The sequence below is a fragment of the Empidonax traillii genome, unplaced genomic scaffold (assembly GCF_003031625.1).
Source record: "Empidonax traillii isolate 1590-97213 ecotype Southwest subspecies unplaced genomic scaffold, ASM303162v1 scaffold33:size3420811, whole genome shotgun sequence".
Lineage (NCBI taxonomy): Eukaryota > Metazoa > Chordata > Aves > Passeriformes > Tyrannidae > Empidonax > Empidonax traillii.
This window is the reverse complement of record NW_020955226.1, coordinates 2,212,457-2,237,878: the sequence shown is the minus strand read 5'-3', so window position 1 is coordinate 2,237,878 and position 25,422 is coordinate 2,212,457. Positions and strand designations below refer to the sequence as shown.

At 38.4% G+C, this 25,422-nt stretch overlaps 3 protein-coding genes across 8 annotated transcripts in view; 1 reads left to right on the top strand and 2 right to left on the bottom strand.

Moving 5' to 3' along the window:
• Positions 1–3,907, bottom strand: part of G6PC2 (glucose-6-phosphatase catalytic subunit 2) — a 10,195-nt gene extending 6,288 nt beyond the window's left edge. For 3 of the 5 annotated variants that reach the window (XR_003574385.1, XR_003574386.1, XM_027911520.1), the window contains exons 1-2: positions 615–832; positions 176–285 (exon numbers count right to left, since the gene is read on the bottom strand). Coding sequence is in view for 3 of the 5 variants with exons in the window: in XM_027911520.1 (XP_027767321.1) it covers positions 176–285; positions 615–832 (328 nt within the window). In the remaining 2 variants the exon portion in view is untranslated. Of the gene's footprint in view, positions 1–175; positions 286–614; positions 833–3,305; positions 3,393–3,739 lie in introns of those variants that run through there. The other 2 variants (XM_027911521.1, XM_027911522.1) reach the window with 2 other exon arrangements.
• Positions 3,908–5,753: 1,846 nt separating this feature from the next.
• SPC25 (SPC25, NDC80 kinetochore complex component) lies at positions 5,754–9,325 on the top strand. The gene is made up of 7 exons (XM_027911524.1): positions 5,754–5,841; positions 6,234–6,402; positions 6,491–6,556; positions 7,340–7,480; positions 7,626–7,730; positions 8,048–8,146; positions 9,075–9,325. The coding sequence occupies exons 1-7, from the start codon at positions 5,770–5,772 to the stop codon at positions 9,197–9,199; spliced, it is 777 nt and encodes a 258-aa protein (XP_027767325.1). The 5' UTR covers positions 5,754–5,769; the 3' UTR covers positions 9,200–9,325.
• Positions 9,326–21,537: 12,212 nt separating this feature from the next.
• Positions 21,538–25,422, bottom strand: part of CERS6 (ceramide synthase 6) — a 115,450-nt gene continuing 111,565 nt past the window's right edge. For both annotated transcript variants that reach the window (XM_027911513.1, XM_027911514.1), the window contains one exon: positions 21,538–23,628. In XM_027911513.1, coding sequence (XP_027767314.1) covers positions 23,467–23,628 — 162 coding nt within the window. In that variant the 3' untranslated portion in view covers positions 21,538–23,466. The remainder of the gene's footprint in view (positions 23,629–25,422) is intronic.

Below are 25,422 nucleotides of genomic sequence, written 5' to 3'. Positions count from 1 at the left end.
TTTTTTTTTTTTTTTTTTTTTTTTTTTTTTTTTTTTTTTTTTTTTTTTTTGGTGTTATTTTATACATGAGCTCTAAGGTTTGTATATCATGTAAGACCTTCATAAGTCACATACTCTCTCCCTCAAAACCACTATCCCTATTAAATGTACCAATGTAATCTCCAACATTTCTTACCTGGTCCAGTTTCACATGTTATAGGAAACTGCTCAAGGCATGGGCTTGATTGATTAGGATAAATCATTGTTTCTTGCACCCACCAGTATGGGCGATGGCCAAACAAAATCCTGACAAAAAAATAAAATAAAATAAAATAAAGCAGAAACTCAATGAAAATATTTTTATGTAAGAAGGCCTCAGCAAAACATGATAATCTTATAAAGAATATGAAGAGCTATATTGCCAAAACTGTTCTATAATAGTTCTACAGGTTATTCTCGTCTTATCACAATGTCATTTCAAACATATCTTAAAATACCTGCATTGTGAATTCCTCTTTTATAATTACAGGGGAAAGTCTACTAGTACATTATTCACAGAAAGTTTTCTAAACTTGAGGCACATATAGTAACTACCATTAAAAATACCAAATTTTAAAAGAAATCCAACTTCTTACCATTTAAATATGAGGTTGAACCAATCACCAATGACTGCCACCCATATCATTTTAGTACCAACCACTTGGTTGAGCTGAAACCAAAGAGGAAAATAAATTGAGAATATATTCCGCGGATCACCAACATGTGACATAAAATTAAGGAAATCCTGGTAAGCCCTGTAGTCCCTCTGTAAATGCTGAATGATAAGCACGCCATTGCTATGAAGGAGATCCATCTTAATGGATTAAACTGTACTTGAAATATAGTAAAGTTCCTTTAATCTTTAGTTTCTACTGAGAGAATGAGAACCATGGAGGGGAGCTATTAAAAAGTGAGAGAAGGTGATTGACGTTGCCTTTATATTATATTGGTGTGGTGTACCCAGCCATTCTTGAAACACGTGGCTCCAAAACTCTGGGAAAGCACATGAGTCTCTTAGCCCTGGAAAGCTTTTCTGTTTGCAAATTTTAATTAGAGGAAGCTAAGTGAAGTACATGCTGAGCAGCAGCAAATTGCAGGGAAAGTTTTGTGGAAACATAATGTGTGACTTATGTAATACTTTGTATGAACAGTTGGAACATGTTTGCTTAAATTTTTTCACAGTTCATTTCTCTGCAGGATGGACATTAGTAGTGTGTGTACTTCATTAAGTGTTGCCTGCATAAAGGATAGAAAGAATACACAAATAACTGATCTTTGCAGAACTGTCATTAAAGCTGTACACTTCACTTTGAAATAGAACTTGGCTACCATGCTGCTACTCATACTTTGACAACACATATTTCAGTCACGGAAAATACAACCAGCATCCATATAGCTGTTGAGCTATAGATTTATTTTTAAAGCAGCAATATTCTTAAAACACTGAAAAACAATTGTTTCCTTCACACAAGAGGCCTGTTAAGCCAGGGCACAATTCAGATGAAGCTTAGTCTCCGAGTCATCATTTGGTACCACCATTCTTGTGTATTGCTTACATGATGCAAGTCCCACACAGCTTTTCCAGGAGCTGCAGCCCCACTTCTGACTGCCCAGTCTCATACAGAAACGAGAATTTTGCAAATCAGAGCAAGGTTGGGAACACATGAGTATTTTCCTGAAGTATTCCCAAGTGAAACATTTTGGTTCTCTAGGGCAAACAGCCAAGAGGAAATAGATTCTTCCACATAGCAGGATTCTATAAGATTACAGCAGATAATATAGTAGCACATCAGATTTATCAATATTAGTACCAATAATGTAGCACAGGAAAAGATTACATTAATTCATGAGGTGGCTAGATGAAAAAAACTTTTTGCACTAGGTATTAAATGGATACTAAAAGCCTGATGATACCATCTTCTGATATTATCAGAATAGCAAGAGGAAAATTTCAAGCTCTTTATCAGACTCTAATATTCCAGTATATTCGTATCTTCTCTCAAAGATTATCTATGTATCTGAAACAGTTAGAGCCCGAAGATGAAAGCAGCTCTATATATGCACTGCACACTTCCCTACTGCTCTGTCCATGGCACTTCAACCTCAACTGCAGAAGTTGTGGAGACAAAGATATGAACTACTTAACTGGTTGTGCTGAAGAGAGACTTAATGGCTTACCGGGGCTTTATGATGTGTGGTCAGGGAAGTCACATGGAAACATTAAATAGATTCAATAAATAAGGCGTGACAATTAAATGGACTTAGAAGACCTCTCCTCCTGACACAATCTCACATTTACTTCACTTACATTTACTTTACCTATTAATAGTCTGGTTTTAGAAACTTTTTAGCAGTTTTAAATCCTATATGTTTATTGCTACCAGTTCCATTGAGCTTAACAGAAAACCTTAAAATTAAAAAGAGATTTAAAATTCTATGCACTGTTTCTGAATAACTACAATATTTTTCTCTACATTGACTGAATTACTCACTTCAACTGGTATCATCTGATTTCAAGGAAAACCATTCCAAAAGCAAAATTTCAGGATATTTCAACAATAACTATTTCCAAGTTTTTTAGCTGAAAATATTTGAGGAGGTTCGTTTCTTGCTAACCCTTATAGTTTACTGCTTTCTACAGTGTACGGTAAGGCAATTGTCATATAAAAGAACAGATGGAAATAATTTTCTCTCTCCCAGGTCTTTTTCAAGATTGTACTTGTATAGAAATATCTCTCTCAAATAACTCTTTATACCTTATTACTAAAGAAAGTGTCCTTTGGCTACATTTTTTTACTGCAAAAGTATCTTGCCTTTAAAGACAAGTAAGACTTACAACAACAACAATAAAAATCACTCTTTTATACATGCCTGGGTTTAGTATGGAAAAATGTGGAGAATCTAAGTTTTTCCTCTCTTTTTCAATCTAGTTTAGAAACAATAATTAGCTTTAAACTTGAGTGTAAATTTTAAGTCAGTTGGTAGATGAATAACAACAATCTTTCTTTTAGTATTTAAACTCATCACAGTTGCTAAGTCGAAATAACTATTGTTCTAGTAGGAAAAAATATTTTGCAGTAAATGAGTAAGTTTCCATCAAGATACAATTTCATGTCCTTTAAGGAGTGTCTATCAAGTAATAACGTAGATCCCTTTACAGGCCCTCTTTAATGGCACCATGGTTACTCAATAGTATCACAAAAGTTGCCTCTCTGACACAGGACATGCAGGATCACTGCAATAACTTTTTGCATGTTTGTTATATTTACAAATATAAACCCACCCACCCATGTTATCTATCCACTGGGATATGATGCATCTGCTCAGGCTGAACTCCTCTTCAGACAGAACCACTCAGGCACACTTTGTTCTCCAGAAACTTTGCAAAAAGGTTTGAAGGTATGTCCTGGCTTTGTTTCAGTAAAGTAACCTCTTTTAGTCTAAATGTTGAAGGCCTCCTGATACTAATTTTCAAGATTTTCCTGATTCTTATGCTACTGATTATCTTTCTGCTGAGGTAAAAGATAAACACCTTAGACCTAATGAAGATTAACAGCTAATAGCAAACATAAAAAGCTTTCATTTTCTCCTACATTCTTTCTGAGGGTTTCAAAAGCTCCTTCATCCTCACCGCAAGAAATCCACAATCTGCAAAGCAGAAAGCAGGGAGTTTTTGGAATAGGTGAGCAGGTTTCTGTGAGAGAGACAGTTCTCACTGTACCTGGACTCACTCATGATCCTGCTCCATCCAAGAGGCAATCCACAATTGACATGCCAGTCATCTCTTGTCCTGCCTGTGGAATTTCACAACCAATGAAAGTCTGAGACACTAAAGACTTTCCAAGCTCTAATAACCAGAAAAGATGGCAAAACATGTCTTGAAATACTATATTTAATAACTTGTTTAAACGAACAAAAGAGAAATTCTTCCTCAATAGACTTTCCCCTTGTCCTTTTCTATGCAAAGACCTGCAAAATGCTTCTGTAGCACTTCAAAGTCATTTGAGATTACATATGAAATAAAACTATTTGCTGTAGTTAAGCATGTAGAACTGCAAGGAAAACGAGTGATCTATACAAAATGGTCAGAAAGTGTATGCACTTACTTTTTTTTGTCCTGTTTTGACATTGTAGAACCAAGGTTTGGCCTTCACATAATCAAATTAGTTCCTAGTAGAAACTGAAAACCTTTAAAATGTCATCTGTTCATATAAAGAGTTTTTAATTTACTGATAACGTCTCAATTTATTTTATTTTCCAAGACATACAAAACTAGAGACTATAAATATTCTTGGTAATAATGTAGAAACAAGAATCATGCTGATGATCCATTGGAGGGAGGATAAAATGTTTACAGCTCCCTTGCACCTACATATTAGAGCAAATATTACATAACATCAGATGTTGTTAAGTAAATGTTTGCAAGAGAAGGAAAAGCCATCAAAGCAAACATTTTTTGAAATCTGTTAATGGAGGCCTATGTACTGGGCCTAACTTTCTGGTACATTATGCTTAGGTAATTGAACAATAGCAATTTCCATATCAGTGCTTCGACTGGCACTAGACCAGCTACAAGGATTAATGAGCAATTTACTAAATTCACCAGCAGACACTGCATACAACAGCTGACAGCTATTTTCCTAGCTATAAATATTTTCCAAGTGGAACACTGAGAAGATACACCTAAATTTTTTAATCAGGAAGAGAAGAATATTTCAATAAGCTCTCTTTCTTCCCTCTCCCCTTCCCCTTCCTTCTCCTCCTCCCTCTTTCCAAATGTATACTTGGCTTGGTAATCATCCTTGAACCGGCCCAACCTCAGTACATTTAAGTGTGAAGCAGATAAGAAAGAGAGGTCTATTAGTTTTAAGACTAATGCTGAGGAAACTCTGAAATCTAGAGAAGTGTCCAAGTCAAATGAGACAGGAATACAGTGGGAGAGAAGTGTTTATACAAGTTTATAATATAAGAATAACACAACTAGTAGTTGGTGGTCTCAGCTCAGCCTTTGCTTTGGGTCCAGTGGGGGGAAGGAGGCAATTAATTCTCTTAGAAATTCTCAATGCTTTACTAAGTTTACATTATTCTGAGCGTATGTAAATAGGACTGGCAAAAAGTAAAACTATGAGAAATTCATTAGCTATGGTAACAAAGTGATTAAAAGTAACCTTCATGATAAACTGAAAGGTGCTACCTGGGATCACTAGTTTTGATAAACTAGTGTTTATCAAAAGCCAAAAGGGAATAAAAACTAGAGGAAAAACTAGGCAGCGTGTCAAAAGGAGCACATTCGCTATGACAGAGGCTTACGGCAAGCCTTGGACTTGGCGCAGACAGGGTTTGTTCACAGCAAAAAGGTGCCGGTCAGTCTCCCGCCAGAACGATCTACCTTAAGGGGCCAGTTGTTATCCACACTCGAGAGATTTCAGGCCTGGGCAATTAAAAGGCAATTCAGGAGCCCCACAAAACTTAGGACCACGCTCTGTGAGTAAAACCGACCCTGCAAACAACTTGCGACTTCAGAGGAGCGAGGGGAAACCGTCCCGCTGCCCAGATAGCGCCCAATATGTTCAGCAGAGAGCAGGCTGTCCCTCGGCGGCCCCTCAAGACCCCCGTCAGTCCCCGCAGCTCTCCCCGGCAGAGCCTCAACCCGCGGCCATCGCTCCCTCCCAGCTCCCTCACGGCGGCCCCGCCCCCCGCGCGCGGCGTTACCGCAGCCCCGGCGCGGGCGGGTCCCGGCGGGCCGGGCCAATGAGCGGCGCGGTTGTTGCGGGGCGGGCCGCGCGGGCCGTTGGCGCGGGAAGGCGGCGCGGTTTGAAGGCGGCGCGTCCGGCGGGAGCGGCGATCGGCGGGGACAGAGCCGGGACAGAGCCCGGTGAGATCCCGGCCAGGGCTGCCGGCGCGGGGAGCTGGCCCCGGCTCGCTGTCAGCCCACGGGGGGACGGCGAAGGGCAGCGGCCGCGGTGCCGCCGGAACCCTGGCGGGGCCCTCCCCTGGCGCAGTATCCGAGCGCGGGGAGAGGAGCGAGGGGAACGCCGCTCCCGCTGAGCCAGTGGTGACAAAAAAAAAAAAAAAAAAAAACCAACACAACAACTTGCGGGAAGAGGTTTCAACAACAAGGCGAGGGGACCAAAGCAGCTGCGAGGGTTTATTCCGTGAGTTACACCCGCGGGCACTGCCTCCCGTGTCCTGACGCTGTGTCTCTTCACTGGCAGGGGTGTCACAGCACCATGGCTAATGCAAAGACAGAAGATGAAATAACGCTCTTTGAAAGAGATATGAAAGAGTTTTGGATCGAGTTTAAAAGCGTTTATGGCACTGAACAGATCAATCAGACTTTAACACTGAGAGATTCGTGCAAGGAGGCTATAGAAGCACTTTCAGGTAAAAAGGCTCTAAGTTCCTTTTACCTCTGTGTTTTGCAAGTTATCATCATACTTCTTCAGATAACTGAAGTAACTTTCCATTACAGCGAAATGGTCCAAGAAGCTGAAAGAAGGAGACCTGATGATTGACAAAATTCAGGAGTATAACAATGGTACAGTACAGTGTTCTATTTATTCTGTCTAACCTTTCTAAAATTAGCTTAATACAGCTGAATAGTATGTTTAACTTCACATTTTAAAATAACATCAGAACGAAGACAGAATTAAACCCAAACATATTTGGTTGATTACAGAATGTAAATTTCAATTCAAAAGCAATTTGTTGAAAAACTTCACTGATAGTGCAAAAAGATGAAAGTCAGTTTTTTGCATAGTGATTTTAAAGCATAAGTATTTAAAACAACAAAGTACCAAAACTTGCTGAGTGCACTAGGAAACGTAAATTAAATTTCTTAGTAAAGTTAAATATTGTGAGGTTACTTATGCCTTTTCCATATTAGTAAGAGAGCACTGTCAGCTCATCTGTTCAGGGTCAACTTCTCTGAATTTTGTAGTTAAACTTCAGAATATCAGGTAAATATTATTGCAACTCTCATATCAGTCAGTGTGTCCATTCTTTGCTTTCTGTCAAATTATTTGTGGACAGGATCCACCATCTTCAGGCTGTGAAGATGTATATAGTGCTGGCACCAGAAAACAGCACATCTCATTGAAGTATCACAGCTCCCTACCTTGCAGCTTCTCTTAGGAGTAACTTTCACTCTAAACTTTATTTGATACTCTTAGTGTAATTATGCTGACTTCTCTCTGCAGCTGAGACAGCATGCATTTCACTACATTTTATTCAAACAAATCCTCACAAATTACATAAGGATTAAATAGCAGGGCCCTACTTAATCAACTGTATGTGTTCATATTTCCTTTGCTCCTTTCAGAGATTCTCCAGCAGAACAAATGTATATCAGAAAAGGAAGAGCAGTTGACAGAAATTAAGCTAAATCAAGAAGAAGAGCAACAGAAGAACTTGACTGACAGCATCCAAGAGTTAAAAGAAGAGTTGGCGAAGCAAATGGAAAGTAAGCAAAGGATAATAAGCAATTTTTTTTAATTGAAGGAGGAGTTGTTTTCAACACTTGTTCTTTAGAGCTTTACTACTGTTCTAAATATTTTTTCATGTGCTTGTTTTGCCTTTAATACTTACGGTGGATTTTAAAATTCTAGTACTGTCTTCTAAAGACAAAGCTGTCAAGGAGAAAATGGAACGACTGTGCAAGTCTAAAGTATTGTTTGAGGAGTGTCTTGGATTGGAGATACGCAGAATTCACAGTAAGTTACTGTAGTTTCCGTGGTTCCCATGTGTACTGATCCAATGTGGTCAGTGCTGGGTTGTGCAGTGAGGAGCCAGCATACACACCTGATGAACTGTCTCAGCCCAGGCATTACCATTGTCTCTCAAATGGCAAAATATATTAAAATGCATTTGTCTTTCAGAGAGACCAGGGTTGCCTAATTTGTAGGTGTTCTAAGAATATTAATTGAAACTAACTTCATATTGTGATTTTTAGTCATTGTGACTAAAAGATCATTGTGACTCTCCAGCAGAGGTTAATGATGTTAATTAATTCTATTTGTTTTTATTTTAGATGAACAATTACAGTTTATATTCAGACACATTGACCACAAAGATCCTGACAAGCCATACACGTTTACCCTTTCCATAAATGAACAAGGAGATTATGAAGGTATGTGAATTTTGAGTACTTCCACAAGAGGACTGAATCTGATGCCTCTTTGAAAAAAGGGGAGGAGGAGCAAAGTGCAGTTTAGTTATCCTTAAATTTTTGAATGAAAAATATTGAAATAGTAATATAGTTTCTTTACTTATGTTTGTCTTGTTAACTTACATGAAAAAATAACTGCTTATCTTCACTCCTCTCCATTTTGGAGATGCTGTTTATTTCATATCAAGCAAAGCGGGAGAAAGAGGATATACAGAGATAAGGATGCTTCATTTTGTAGTTTGTTTATGCTAGAGTCAGTGTCTATGCTGACAGGCACATTTCAACTTCATTTGAGAAGCCTAGAGGGCACAGAAACCCTTACAGGGTACATAGGTCAAAGAATAAAACTTGAAATCCAGCAATCCCCTTCTGTAAGGACACAGCCTTTCAGATCTTAAAGCTGGTTTTGCAATATGGATCTTACTTCAGTTATGCAGAACTGAAGTGCTCTGCTGCAGAGCATCTAGATAGACACTACTGGGGCTTTTACGTATGGAGTGAATAGATTTCTGGTTTTATTAATTCAGATTTAAACTTTTGAAGTTATAAGTACATCACATACTGGGTTACATCAGTTTACAATCTGCCTCCTCGCAGAGCAACAAAACTATTTAGGAATGTGTTTCAGTTTTTGACCAGGCTATGGATTACTTGGAATTGCTGTAACAATTCAAGTAGGAGCACGGCACTGAGTGGGAAGTCAGGAAATGACCTGTTGTGTTTTTTGAGGCTTTGTCCTTGCTGACAGAAAATGAGGCTACTCAAAAATAATACTGGTGGAAGCTAAAACATAAAAAGATACCAAACTACATTAGTATTTCAGAAGCATGGGAAAAAATATTGGTTTTTTTTAATAAGTCTCATCTTTTGGAAATTTTTGTCATTTTAGTGACTTCATGTACTCCTCCTCTGGACTGTATAGCAGAGTTCCAGCTCAAAGTGAGAGAAACTAACAATTTTCCTGCATTTGTTGCCAACATCAGAAAAGCTTTCACTGCTTTATCGTATAAATAGTCTGCATAAAATTAGCTCATACCTCTCTTTCTAGCTGTAGAACACTCTTGTTTCCTTCCTGTGTTGTGAAAATGTGTATTTATCCCTGTCTTACTCTGTTTTCTAAATAAAGAAAAATAATGAAAATAGTATTATAGTCCACTGTCATCCAGAGACATTTTGGATCATTCTTCAAACAACAGTATAATCAACTGCTTCCTTAACTGAACGTCTCCAGACATGTAAGTTTTGATCCAGTAACAATTGGCTTAAAGATGTAACCATCTCTATTACCCCAGGAAGATAGCCAAAGTAAAGTACCTTCTGGAGTTTCTTTTCCAAAAACATTGATGAGTCTTTCAGGTTTCTCTGGTTGAAATAGGCCTGAAAACCTATCAAAATAATGTGCTGGAGCTTAGCACTTCAGTTACTTGTGTCACAGGCCACTATCTTAATTTTTACCCTAACTTGTACTCCACAGTGTTAGCACTTATTTTCATGCATGTAAATGGCTCTTATTCTTTTGGCCTGTTAAACTTTGTCATTGGAAATTTTTTGACATGGCAAAGCCTGAAGTATAATTTATTAAAGTGTGAAATATAGTAGCTAGAGATAAATCACGTGTATTTTGCAGCTTATCAAGAAGACTATTACTGCCACAGTACTCAGCTTTGATTTAATTTATTTTTCTTCTATCTTATTTGTAAACTGCTTTCCTTTTCACCAAAATATTTAAATGGACAGCTGCAACAAGAAAGAGCTTCATTTGATAATTTAACATAGTTAAAATAAAATCTTGCTAAATTCAGTCCTAGAAATTCTAGTGAAGTAAAAGACCACTTGAATTGAAAACTAGTATGTGAGACCTGGCCATTTAGGCATGTTTAAATGTGGTGATGCCGATAAGATACTCTTCCCCAGTCGGATGTGAACTGTGTTTTAAATCATTGGGTTTGTCTAAACTTAACCATTCAGCTTGGTGGATACACCACAGACTACACCTTCAATCTTCTGTGAGTGCAACTTAACAAAAAAAAAGTAATACCTGTTGGCTCCAGCAGAAAGATAATCTTCCATTTCTTCTTCCCTGTAAGGCATATTTGCTATTTTCTAACTAATGCACCATTTTCCTAGCTATGCGCTGCTGAGTTTTTTTTTCTTTTGCTATAGCCAGTTATACACAAAACTAGCAGTAAGAATGGTAAAGGTGCCAACTGATTGCACTGCAGTTTTAGAACAGAGTGGCAGCAGAGATTAGTAAATGCTTGTATAATGACATCTGAAATTAAACAAATCCTCAATTTCTGCTTTGTCCACAAACCCTGTACAGTCTCTGAGAATTCTGTAACCGACAATGGGACAAACAGAGGCACAGGCTGGGAGTCTGCCTTCAAGTAGAAGGGGCCTTGTTCATTGTAGATTTGCCTCCTTTTATTTAAATAAAGGAATATTTAAATAGCAAGTATTTATTTCAATTACTTGCTTTTATCACCAAAAGCATGCTGTAGGCACTTTATGTAGGTCAACAGACTAGTCAGGAGTTAAAAAAAAAAAAAAAATGCATTGAGCTACCTCTGCACTTCCCACTTCTAACTTCTCTCCCAGGCACGGTGGGTGCTGTTGGCAACTCTTCCTTGTACAGAAGCTCTTACCTTCCATGTCAGGAAGCCTATCCCTTCTCACTAATGGCATTGCCCTCGTGTCCAGAATGACTAATTTTGAGGCATACTCCTGCACTTCTTTACCTGTCTGTGCCAAGCAACTCTTAGCTGCTCTGAACTTCAGGATGCTCAACCAAATATTTTACAGCTGTTGTATGAAAGCACAAAGACAGATAGAACACAACCACCTCATTTCCATTATTTCAAAGTGAGCTGTTAATTCATTAAGGGTGTACTTACTGCTCAGGTACCCTGTAGCATATCTGATTTGATCGTCAATTTCACAGGAGAAAGAAACTGAAACACGCCTTTGAGTAACAAAGACAGATGCTCAAACTTTGTGCCATATTCTTTTCTTGTTCAGCCCAGGCATGAGTAGTTGGTGAAAAAATGAATTGTCAAGATTACTATGCACAGAACATAAAATATAGGGCAACTACTGTATTGGAATATACATTCATGGTAATTGATTCCTAGAAAATATGATGTGCCTGACTGTAAATGTTCTGTGCATATGCCTAAAGCAAGAAGTAAAGTTTGAAATATTTATTGTGTGTAACATAAACCTTTACAACTCCTTTTGGAGTGTGGATAATATACCTGCTTATGTTTGCCAAGGCAAATCAGATGTAGATATTACTTCCACTAAAACATAGCCAGCCATTCCAAAAGTGGGTAAAGGCTAGGAAAGTGTACACAACAGTTTCTTTGCTTATTAAAAAAGAGGAAGTAAAACTGGCTTGTGACTCCCATGAAACAGGCTTTATGGTAGGGGAAGATCTGTCTTAAAGTTTTAAAACCTTTGTGGCTTTAATAAGTTTACTTGGTGCTTATAGGATTTCACACAGCTGGATCTGAGGTAATTTGGAATTTTCTATTTGTTATGAAACTGCATGATACAGTGATATCCAATAATAGTAAGGACAAATAGCATAAACCAATGTAATACTTATTGACCCAACAGACCCCAGTGTACTGATCAGTACACAAATACAGACTGAAATGCCCCAAAGAGCATATGGGAAAGCTCTTGAGCTCAAAAGCAATATGCAGCTTAGGGCCTATGACACACAACCAGCTAGTGCTAGTGCTCTATGAGCCGGATCAGGTTTATCTTAAGGCAGAAATAGATGTCATTGAAGGTCAGAAAATGCTTTTCTTTTTTCATAAATCAATTTGGCCAACCCTGAACATTGCTTTCCCTTTCAAACTGCTGACCTGTACTTAGCTACCAAGGGTCAAATCTGAAATGCTGGGCCATGAACACTGACCATACAGAAGACTGCTCATGGACTGGTGCTCAGCACCTCATCAACTTTGACTCGTAACAGGATGTAAGAATCTGGAAAAACAGATGTTGAATTTATCAGGTATTGGAAATACACTATGAATTTAAGGACTGCTGGGAAGACAAAAGAATATTAAGTGTCAATAGCATATGTATTAAGTGCATTTAATCACAATTGTTTGTATGCTAGCTGGAGGCCAGATTTGGAAATAAATCAAATTACTGTAAAAGTCCTTCTGGCTAACAGAACAGTTTTATTACACACCTACTCAACCTTTAGAGTGGAGGTAGTTACTCTTGGATATTGTTAAATGTATTCTGAAAAGCAAACAAACGAGTATTGGCTACACTTGTGAAAATTAAGAAAGACATGGAAGTTATACTGTGCTTCAGTCATATTGTTATATTTGTACAGGATTTGAACAGGATTGTTCAGCTGTGTTATATTACTGTCTTCTCTAATGGTTCAATAAACTGACTTCATTTAGTACCTTGAAATGGTCTAAATTAGTTGTGTCATTATAATACTCTAACTTTGCTGTGAACTCATTTGTGAGTGATTTATAACATTCTACAAGCCCTGCTGAACATGGTCTACAGACATACACACAGAAATCAGACCCAGAGGCAGATTACTGTACATATTTTCACTGTATGAATAAACAATACTAAATAATTATGGTAATGCTCTTACCTTTTTGAAAGAAATTGTTGCAACCCAATTACATCAGGCATTGCTGCTAAAATAGCATTGTATGCCTGAAGGGCTGGGAGGAATGGCTCTGATTGCCAGACAGTGAGGCTCCATTCTTCTCATCCTTATTATCCCTAATCACTCTGACAACTACACACAAAGAACCCTTTAGAATCTTGAGCTTATAAACAAGTTGTTGCAGCAGAAGCAGTGGCAATGAAGCCTGATTTCCTACAGATCTGGATTTGTCCTTAAACAGTGCCCTTCTCTTCACTGCAGTATCCCAGCTCTTCAGTCTATAGATAAGAGCGATAGAACCACTCCTGAGTTATCCGAGTTTAGCTCCTGCTTGGCTGCTGCTAAAGCCTCAGGACACTGTTTGCACCCTGCCTACTCTTCTTCCAGTGGTACTCTCCTTCACTTGGCTGCTGAGTTTAAGTACATTATAAGATCAGGTATAACTGCAACACAATCTCCAAAAGTTGTTAGGGAGACTGCCTGTGTTAAAAATAGTGCTTAATCATCGAAATGTGTGGTATTTTTTTACATGACATTATATTTTTTTTAAGTAGCTATGCACTGAAATAATTAATTGAAAGAAGATGCAATTAAAGTCAATTTGATTTTCTTCCTCTTCAGTCACAGCATGTTGAACAATGCTAATTGCTACTGACTCACCTGTTTTGTGACTGATGGATAACTCTACATGGAAACATGCTCTTTGACTTGTCTCAAGGGATTATTTTGCACTGTCTACTGATCACGAGCTCAGTTCTTCACTATCCAGTATCTTCTGCACCACAGCCACAGCTGGAATAACTGGCTGGGCAGAGAAGGAGGTGTGATGAACAAACACCAGCTGTGCATCGTTACTATTTGATTTAGAAGCATGCTACACTTACTTTATAGTGATGGCAATTCTCATAAAGGAATCCAGGCATTTAAGAGCAGACTGCACACATTAACTTTTTGGCTAAGCAAGTAGAAGTGATAGAGGGGTGACCTCGTGGGTGGTATACTAGCTGTCTAAGTTAAAGCACAATAGATTAATATAAATGCTTACCTCATAGGTTAAAAACAGGCAAACAACTAATACTTAACTTTCCAAATGAAGATAGCAAGAAATAAATTTGCTTGTCTAACTCCATGTCTGACACAACCCCATTAATGAAAATACAATGCTGCAAATTGGTAGCTGTTTTTTCAATATTAGTTGTACCAGCACGACTAACTGGCCTGTATTTTCTTATACTTGGTGCAAAGGCAGGCAAGCCATCTGATAAAATCATATTTCTAAATGAAAGAGGGAAAACCTCTCCTGACATGCAATTCTCAATGCTGTCAACTGCAACTCTGCAGCAATTACCTGTCATTTTAGGCTCCAGCCTTCTGTAAGGTTAGTCCATAATTCTGACAGTCTGCTTGGGACTAATACAGTAGGGACCACCTTTATTAAGTGCTCTGCTAATGGCATTGCAATGAATCAAAATGCCACATTCACATTCAATGTGCATGCAGTTTACATGAGAATGGTTTACTGTCCTCAGCTGCTCCTGCTGAAGTTTCCCTTCATTGTGAGCAACCCGTTTTTCCTCTTCCAAATAATATAGAGAGCATTTTATAATAGTTACCTGTCAAATCTTACAGATGAGCTCTTACATGAGAATTCTCCCACGTGAAACAGCTGTGTTTGTGCTGGACGCTTGGTCAAGTTGCAAGACTAGCACAGACATAGCTTAATTCTATGCAACTCCAATCGGTCACATGCTCTTTATTTGACAAAAATTCTTTCAAAAATAGGTTTGGTAGGAAATTGGTATTGAAAGGGAACAGTTATTTAAAGAATTTCATGTGAAGAGGCAGCTGCTGCTAGTCTGGACAGCAGCCCTTGCTCCAACTTGGGTCATCAACATCCTCAATGTTGCTGAAGGACCAAATGTTAGGCCTTTAGGCAATCTAGACTTTTAACATGCAAATCCTTTTCTGGAGCTGAAATATGGATTAGCTTGTCCCATAAAGTAACAGCTGTGGGCACTGATCTCACTTGGAGATTGTTCAGAGAGAAACTGCATATAAAAATGAGATACAGTAACAACTAAACGCTTTGACTGAATTAAATATAAAATAAGATGATAGACTAAACAAATCTAACTAAAATAGCAAGCCTTTCTGGTAGGAGGAAGCTCTTTCAAAAATACTTGAAGAGAACAACAGTAACTGAAATTACCATTACAGGAGTTAAAAGGGGAGGTTATCTTTAAAACAAGCTCAGAAACAGGAAAGAAAGTTGCTAATTGGATTAATGTGAGGAGGCTGATGCAATTTTAATCAAGGAAGGATCACATTCCAGCTGTGGACATCAGGATTGTTTTTCCATGTTGGGAGATAGCAAAAAGTTGCATAAATATGACAAAAACATGCCAGTTGTACAGGGAGCTTGCTTGGTTCTTTCTCTGGGAAACAGTGAAAAATAAGTTGTGTAGTATTTTCTAGGGAGAGTACCCTACACTTGGAAGTGTTTAAAAACTATGAAAAACCCCACAATGGTGTTTTTCAGATGCCTATGACAGAACATTAATTTGGGAATGTTAATATATATGTTGCCTGCCAGTAGCTTTAAAGTACGTTACCTTTTTGTATAATGAGAGAACTGTAGCATGAACATAGCAAGTAGGTCATGCTGCTCTTACCCTTGCTCCTGGCTCTGCTATATAGTGGAAGGGCATCCTGTGGCCACTGTTGCCTTCTACTGGCAGAGCTCTGCACAGTTAGGCCTGGCATAGCACATGCCTTAGGTACACCACTACTGTGCCCAGTTAATACATAGTTATTGTTTTATTAACTTGCTTTGCACAAATAGGTTTTGAATTATTGGAATTAACTTTTCACAGAGCTGTGATCTCTGGATCTTACAGTTCAGCTGGGAGAGCAGTCAGCAGTGAGAAGTCAGATAGGCAGTTTGCTCAGCGTGCATTCATTCTAGCTTCATTCCCATTACACATACCAATGTTAATTTGGCGTCATTCATACCTTTTAATACTGTGTTTGCATTTTTAAATTCCTCAGCATAGGAAATCTGTGGAAAACAACCGTCCTGGACTCCTCTATACCTGAGCACAAATTGGCATCCTGATCTGTGAAATTATTTAAGAAGGTAATCAGCTGACAAGAGCAGGCAGTGTAAAATCTGTCAAGGAGCAGGACTAATGTCCGGCAGAACAGGGCACAAAGAAGACCAAAAAATCCAGGATAAATTAGGGAAACGGGAACCCTCTACCCACACTATCAGAGCTGGGATTAAGTGTAGAGCAGGAATCCCTCCACACAGCCTCCCAACCTCTGGACTTCACAGCACAATGAGCTACTGAGTCATGCAGCTATTTGCTCATCTGGCAGTTACACATTCGGATTCCTTCCACTCACCTTCTGAACCTACATGATATTGTGTCACTGACTTCTTACTCCTCTAAAGCAGCACGGACCTCCTGCTGTCTTCTGAGAACCACTGCGTTTCCTGTGAAGAGGGACCTTTACAGACTTTAAGGCAGTACATAAAAAAAAAAATCTTGCTCTTTATCACATTATCCTGAGCCATTCTCTGTACACATTTGCTCTCCCTTGTGCTATGTAAGTTGAGGGATATATATGGCATAGGAAGCAAAAGACATTAGACATATCACTGGACAATTTTCCACGTAATTAAATCTCTTCATAAGTATCTTCAATAAACATGAACTTAAATGCTGTATTAAAAGCATTACAAGATTCTCTCTCTATATATTATCACAGAGACATACTAACGAGTACAGTAATTAGTTCTTTAAACACAGTGGAAATCCCCAGGTTTATTTCTTTTCAAAAGGCAAACCCTCAACTGATGCATTCCTACATGATTCAGATTTGTATTATGAGAACTGTTGCCTCTCTCCTGCTGAAGTTATCAGAATGTTTTCATGCATCCCATTTATAAGTACTCCCTCATCATCTTTTAATGCTGCACCAGAGCCTCTTGACAATGGTGTTTTGTAGGCTTTACTTTGGTGAGTGTATGAAAACAATTCCAGCTCAGTGCATTGCTAAACAGATAGATCCTTGTAAAAAAAAAGAAAAACGCTTTATCCCTTTTCCTTTTAATAGTAATAAAAAACATACATTCCTACGATAAATAAGCAAAGAGATTTAGTCTACTGTAACAGTAGAAGTCTGAAAGATTAGGGTTCCTTGGCAAAATCAAGAGTTGCAGCTTTCTCCTCAGGAGAACCACTATACAAGATACACTGTGCACTTCCAGAAGAGGTTATTAGGTGGTGCTTTGCTGACTGGCAGTTTAGCCCAAAACATCTGAATGAATATCTATTTCTGAGAAAGTCTGTCCACCTAGTCTGAAAAAAGACATCTTTTCCAAGGCAGGTTAAGATGGACATTCAAGAATTATTAACATGCAAAATTTTAATATTGAAATCCTAGGAAATTGTCTTTTTTAAAAAATAAAATATTTTAATTTGTACAGAGAGAACTTGTCCTTCTGACACTTCCTGTTACAAATGGTTTCATACAAGAAGTAATATAAAATAATGCAGTGATGAACTCAGCAAAGACACACTTGGATCTGCCCAAAAAGTGCTGGAGTCTGCAGTGTGGGTGACAATCTTTGAGCTAAAACAAAGGAAAATACTGTTTGCATCTCATAGAAAAGAGAAGAAAACCAACACTACATTCCTAATACTTACGTTTATTATGAAAGTGTCTCCAAATAAAATAGCCCACAATACTGGTTGGTTCCAGAGATTTTATGAGGAATAATTATTTTCCATATTAAAAAAAAAAAAAAACAAACAAAACCCAAACCCAGTCAAATTAAACACAAAATAACTCCAAAAATTCTACACAACAGCTGTACATGAAAGGACTTTTAGCTAGTGTGTCACTGTATCCAGGACAGTGGAATTCCTACACATCACTGCATTTCTGAAAGAGTTGCTCAAGTACAGGATTGTCATGAAAACACAGGAGAAAGTGTGTCATCTGCCTCACCCTGACTTGCAACAGTCAACATGCACAGTATGGTATAAGAGCTCATGTATAAAATTAAACCCCAGAACTGCAAGAAGCTGAAGCTCAAGAGAAGCCAGAAAATGCTTGTTGCAATTATTGTTGCACAGATCATTTTAAGCCAGGTAAGACAATCATTTTTGCCATCCATCTGACATGTGTGATCACTGACATTGCTCCAAAACATCATTTCATAGTATTTCCTCCTGTTTTTTAACTGAAAGCAATTTTAAAGACTGAGAATTCTGTACAGAGACACTCAAACACTGTGTTTTCATTGCAACTACAATCAGAAATCTTTACAATTTAAAGGCTATACACATACACCACCTTTCCAAAATTCCACTAGTGCTTTTTAAAAGGAAAAGAAAAAAAGAGTAACATCATCTTACTGAAGTTCCCATTAGGTCCCTGTTCGAAATCAAAACCAGTCAAAACAAGTAATACAAACTGGGTTTGCTTCATGGTTTAAAGGCAACTGTAGTTTGCAGAACACTGAAGTTAGGCCTAATAGGGTCTACATTACAGGAAGGGTAAAAATTATTCAGTAGCTCCTCTCCCCCAAATGTCACAGGAAGTAGACAATAGGAGACATATAAAAATGAGTTGTAGCAAAGAGATTAAAAAAATACCAAAGCATCAACTGTAGAAAACCAATTTCTCTGAGATACAGAAGGCTGTGATAATGGGAGGATGAATGAAACAGGCATTAGGCTTCCTACTAGAGCACTCTGCATAAAACACACACAGTGACTAAATCAACCAGCATTGATCACCACTGACATGTGCTGCAGGGGAACGGCTGTTGCCATCATGTCCTGTTCAGAACCAGAAAGTGATTTTCACCTGAAACAGATACAGATTTAAGACAAGAATCACTTCACTGTAAGCAAAGCTTTAGTGCATGTACTTGGGTCTCAGAAAAAGCATTTGATATTGGCAATCGTGGTCACAGAATATTCACAGGCTGAGACTGGAGCATATGAAGCTGTGACACCTGTACCAATTCTGCTGGAATCATTAAATAAATAACACATAGAAAAAACTACAAAAGGGCAACAAGGAAACAGCTTTGGTATTTTAAAACTAGCACTATTTAACACTGATCCAAGACCCAAAAGACTCCAGTGTCCACCCTTGTTGTTCGACCAGATATTTCTACCATTTTCTGCAATGTTGGTTTTAATAAGAAAAAAAACTCCAACCCATCATATATTTTTCTTTTGGTACAAAATATGCCAATATGGGAAACAGTAAAATAAAGGGTGACCTGAATTTTATTTTACTATATTCTGGGCTGTCTAGGAAGGGAAGACAAATTCTTACTATTTACTAATCAACTCTACATATAATTTCCTCATTTTTCTACTTCAACATCTCAACCACTGCATCGTGTACTGTACTATAAAAAGGGAGCATAGAACTTGAAGACAAAGAGGTTATAGAGTACAAAGCCTCATTTCTAAAATTACTAAAATGACAATTCTACAAAAGGTATGAACATATAGAACCTTTTAAGGTCTCACATTTACCATGAATCATGCGAATAATTTCAGTCAATTTTCTGGAACATGTGCAATTAACCTCTATATACTCGATGGCCTCCAAATGCATCTTGCAAAGCTCTTCATCAGAAAAGCAGACAAATTCAAATAAAAAAGGAAATAATTGCACAGCATTTTCTCTGCAGAGTGGAAGATGCCAAAGTTTTGACAACCATTGGTTAAAGCAATGAATCGAAGCACACTGCTATGTCTGATCAGTAAAGCACTTGGTCCTTCCCACTAGAGAAAAAAATGTTTGAATTCCTAATTTTTATTAAAAAACCTCTAGCTTGAAAGATCAGTGACTGTTTAGCAAAGGTTAGTGAAGTTCTCAGTGCTTCCTTACTCTTATCCCATTTCCCCAAATGTGTCATTTGAATCTCTTACCTCACCTATTTTCCAGACGTCTGTATTAAACTTTTATATTAAACTTATCTGTATTAAACATATCTGTATTTAACTCCAAAAAGCCAGGTTTATAGGGGATAAGTAAGTCATTTGGAGTTACCTGAACCAAGATAACTGTGTATATGCTTTAGTGTATCATAGATGCAATTGAATTTTAAACCTCAAAGGAAGAGTTTCAGTCCCAGATGCACCAGTAAGGATCCAAAGGGACCCTGACACTATTGAGAGGTGGACTGATGAAAACCTCTTCAAGTTCAGTAAATCCAAGTGCAAGGACGTACATGTGAGTTGTGGCAATCCCAGACACACCTACAGGTTGGGTGGAGAGATGACTGAGAACAGCCCTATGGAGAAAGACTCGGGAGAGGTGCTTGATGAAAACTCAACATGAGCTGGCAATGTGTACTGACAGCCCAGATATCCAACAGTGTCCTGGGCTGCATCTAAGGGACCACGGCCAGCAGGTTGAAGGAGATGATTCTACCCCTCTGCTCTGCTCTTGTGAGGCCCTGCCTGGGGTGCTGTGTACAGGTCGGGTGTCCCCGACATAAGAAGGATGTGAAACTGTTGGAGAAAGTCCAGAGAGGGTCACAAAGTTGATAAGAGGGTTGGAGCACCTCCCCTGTGATGTTAGGCTGGGAAGGTTTGGGCTGTGCAGCCCAGAGAAGAGAAGGTTGTGTGGAGATCTCTTAGCAACCTTCCAGTATCTGAAGGGGATCTGCAGGGAAGCTGGAAAGGGACTCTTGTCAGGAACTGCAGTGACAGGACAAGGAGTAGTGGATACAAACTGAAAGAGGAAAGATTCAGGCTAGATATTAGGAAGAAATTCTTTACTGTGAGGGTGATTAGACACTGGAACAAATTGCCCAGGGACGTTGTGGATGCCTCAGCCCTGACAGCTGGATAAAGCCAGGCTGGATAACGCCTTGAGCAACCTGGTCAAGTGTGAGGTGTCCCTGCCCATGGCAAAGAGGGTTGGGTCTAGATAATCTTTAAGATCCCTTCCAACCCTTAACATTCTATGATTCTATGATACACTAAAATCATATGTAGCCAGTGATGGTAAATCATCTCAAGGGTTGTAGCCTTGACGGTAAATCTGAATCGATACTACAGAGCATTGCTGGGGAGGACCAACAGAGACTGAAGGCCTCTTGCACAAGGATTGTTGTTGGGAACTGCTCTCTGTTCTGGCATCACCAACATAGCAGTATGTTGTCTATTGTTCATGTTGATGGGTCAGAGCAATATTCTCATGAAAGACAAAGTATTTTGCCATAATGCCATTTTTGTAACCATCTTTGCAGAAGGGAAATGGTTCAGTGGAGGTAATAATCAACACTATGGAAGGGATGTGTTTAAACTAATATTCTCAATTACCGCGCAGGTCAGATTTCACAAATTATAATGTTCATTAAATATATTCCAGGATGATTTTATTTCAAAATCTTGGTATCATCTTGACAGTAATTATTACACATCTGTGACTTCAAATAGCATGGGTGGGCTACTTTCTATTGCAATTGGCATATTTTCAGATGTATAACCTGCCCTGCCAGTTATGAAATCAAATGCACAGGAGAAGAGAAAAATTAGAGGCAGAGAAACTTTTGGAGGAGAAAGAGGTTTAAATTAGGCTCTCTTGCTCCCTTAGATATACGCATGGACATATAAGCTGCAGCTGCTGAATTACAAGGCTACTTGACTTCTGAAAAAGGTGCTCTGTAGGTAGTAAAACTGATATATCTTCTTCCATGATTTATAATTTTTCAGTTTTCTTACCTTTATTTTCAACTTGTTTTAGCACAAAAGTAAACACACAAGAGTGTGTTTTTTGTAACACACAAGAGTCTTTACGGATAATAAAGGTTTCAGAAGTTTTCAAGAGTGACCAGTGGAATAGGACAAATCTCAGTTTTCAAAAGAAAGAAGTGACAACACAACTTTCTTCGCTGGAGTCTGTATAAAAGAGAGTCTTTAAACATGTTTTATGGCATCAGAAGCCATGTATATTTTGCTATTTGCATAGGTGGAAGGAATCAGAAAGACTTCCTGGCTCAGAGTTCCAGCTGAACACAGCACTCCAATCCCTTTGAATACAGAAGACACACTTAGGATTTTTTTTTTCCTGGTTTGTCCCTTCCTTCCTTTTTTTTAACTTTTTTTAAAAATACATATATATGTAAGTCTTTGGTCTACAAGCACATTGGTTCTGTGTGCACACACACAGCACTGTTGAACAGTAGGTTGCATAGAGTCTGCTACCCAAAAACCCTGCCTACTTTTGGCACTGCTGTTACAAATCACAGAAAAGTGTCCTGCAAGAGTTGTATGATCCTTAGCATCCTACATCAAACTTTGACCTAGAGACTGGAAGAAGTATGTATATAATGTTTAAAAAGATGTTTACTTTGGGTGTTACTTTGTCTTCTTTGGGACTTCGTTGGTAAATCCTGGATAAAAAAGGAGTACAAAATTATTTTAAAGACACCCTTAATTTTATTTGTAGAGGTGATGAAATAATGCTGAGCAATCAAAGGTTGCTGTGAATTATGTTAAGTGAATTTTGCTCAAGTTTTCACACATTTGAAATAAAATAATTCTAGTAATGTATGGCATTTTGCCTTCTCTTCTTTACCTTACCAAGGGAATGGCAATAATTTTAAGAAAAATATCTAGACCGAACTGTGTCCGAGGAAGCAATGAGCTTTTCATCTGCTCTTTTTCCCATTACACTCCTGCTCTCAATCATGAGAATGGGCAAGAACAATTTCAGGAGTGAGGTCTGGATTCACAACGGTGCACCTGAACAAACACCTTTTTACATGGAATCTGCAAAAAGCTGAAATCTGTAGAGGAGAAAAATTGAAAGGCCAAAGAAAAAAGTGAGGATGAGTTTACCCTAAGTGTTGACATCAATGTGTTTGGGTATTTGCACAACAAATCAAGTCTACTTGTAATGCAATTAACCACCAAATTGAATTTCAAATTATGCTAAAATAATATCCCACAATTACCACATTTTTTCCCCAAATTGCTAATTAACCACATTACCTACTATTTAAAATATTGATCCAGTGTTTTAAAACTTTATGTTGGCCGAACAGTCACTGTGATTTGATAGGCAATTTCAAAACCAGTACTTTAAAACACAAAGATAGCAAAAATATCTGAAGCAGATCTAAAATCTAAAAAGCTATGCTCTATCTTACTGTAAGTAACAAATTAAGCAACTATTACTTATAGCAGATTCAGCAAAAGCATCAGCGATGGACAGAAGAGATCTGAGCATGATGCTCTCCACCACTGAGAATCCAAGATACAAAGTTTCAGAATGGATATTCCCTTTTGTCCAGAACTTCCCAAAAGAATACAAAATAAATAATATTTCCAAGACAGTACAAGTGAAAATACTGCTCCCATTGTGTCAGTTACATACACATACAGCATGCCTAAGTATACAGAATGGTGTGCTGTCTTCATTCACAAACAGGAAATATGGCAGTGCGCTATCAGAATGCTTTGATACTCCTATTTTTTTCTGATGCTGAGATACATGAAGAAACCGCATTCACAACTTATAATTTACTTCCAGTAGCAAACAGTTCATTCTGTTCGTGTGTCATGATTGAACTCAAGGATTAATGCTCCTCTGAGCAAGTGCCACCAGTAAGATACCCATTTGTCCCATTGGCACCGCTGGTCCCATTACTGGCGATAGTGCTGTGCGGGGCCTTTGAGCGAGGTACTGTTTCTTCCTCATCTGAGCTTGACTCAACGTCACTTCGGGAATCCTTTGCTACCTGTAGAAGTTGAAAAAGAAGCAAGCAGTAGGTGACTGTAAAGAAACAACTCAGCTTTTTGGTTCAAGAGAATCAGAAAGTCACACATTTTTCAATTTGAGCTTTGAAGGTAATCTCAGCTCTGACACACTTCTCTTCCTTTGCCTGTCTGGACTCACTTCAAACACAGATGTCTGTACACACATATGCCATGTACAAAGGGAGTGCTTCTCTTTGACCTGGTAACCCAAAATATTCAACCCAACCTCCTTCCCCTCACCTCCCAACTCATTCCTTAGAGACAGCATGGCTCCAGGGAACAGTTCCATGCACTAGCAGTAGGAGACAGGAGTACTGGCTGAAACATAACTAACCACACCAGGTAACTCCAGTCTCTGACTACAGACAAATGGTGAGAATGGGGCTTGCAAACTGTGGACACAGTCCAGTTCAGTCCCTAACATAGGAATGACAAACTTACTAGAGCACATCAACTGCGTGCCCCATGGTGTCACTGGAAAGCTATTTCAGAAACAGGCAGACCTTAGTTGCTAGGGATTGTCTGCTAATATCCAGCTGACTTCCTTGAAAATCTCCAAAACCGGTAAGAGTACACCAGATGAAGTACAAAAAAAGCATCAACAGAAAAATGTCTGAAGTTTAACCTGCATGCAGCTTTAAGGATGCAGTTTTCTACTGTATAGCTAAGCATCCCAGTTTGTTCAAAATCTCTCCAAGCTGTGCTGTTTGCCGCACCAGGCAATTACAATTGACTTTACTATAGCGAATGGACACGAAGGGGGCAAAACACATGTCAAGTCTTTTTCCTCAAAACCATTCAAGAGCAGGGCCACTGCATGTAATTTTTTGCTTACAGTAATCCTCCCCTACTCCAGAAAGTCCTCATGACAATTCTGCTCTCCTCTCAGAAACAGCCATTTGCCATTGGGGCTCCCAATACTGTCTTCACAATATCATAATACCTGAGTGACACTATTCTGCTTGGGACCAGTGAAAAAAAGAAACACAATTCCCATATACCTCTTAATAAGTACAGTTTTTAATGTCAATGTCTAGGAAGCCCACAATTCTGACACCCATGAACTTAAGCAGAGGCCAGAAATTTGGTTCCATGCTTACACAGCTTCAATTAACAGATTATTTTAGTGTCTTTCATATAAAGGGAGTTTTATATTAAATCTGTTAGGGGTACAGAAATACAAAAATTATACTGTTATCAGACAGAAAAGAATAGACTCAAGACAGGGTACTGAGCACCTGTGATCAACTCAAGGGCTGACCAGATGACTGAAAAAATCTACATCAACTTAAATTCTCTTAATATATTAGGTTCACTGCTGATTCTTCTGCTAAGGTCCTGCTCCAAAGCCAAACAATCAAATGAAGATTCTATGCTGCAGCCACTTCAGTTAAACATGTGATCTGCTCTACCTTTAAAATGCAGCAAATACCAGGGGCTTTGCACTTAAAACCTGATACAAATGTAACACATCTTGCAGTACTTAGTTCTCTTTGTTTATCCCCAAAAGAACACACTGGAGTAATATCTGTAGAAGTAGTCTAGAATATATATATATGTATATATATATACACACACACATACATATATATATAGGTTTAGAAAACTACTAAGTACAATAGTGAGTAACAAATATATGATCAGGATTACATTACAAATTTAATGATAATAAATTCCTTTATCAACTGAGCTGTTCCAAAGGTGGATACTAGTACTACAAAACCAAAATAATACTTAAGGATGAAAATTTACTGTAAGGTATCTGTAATGTGTCA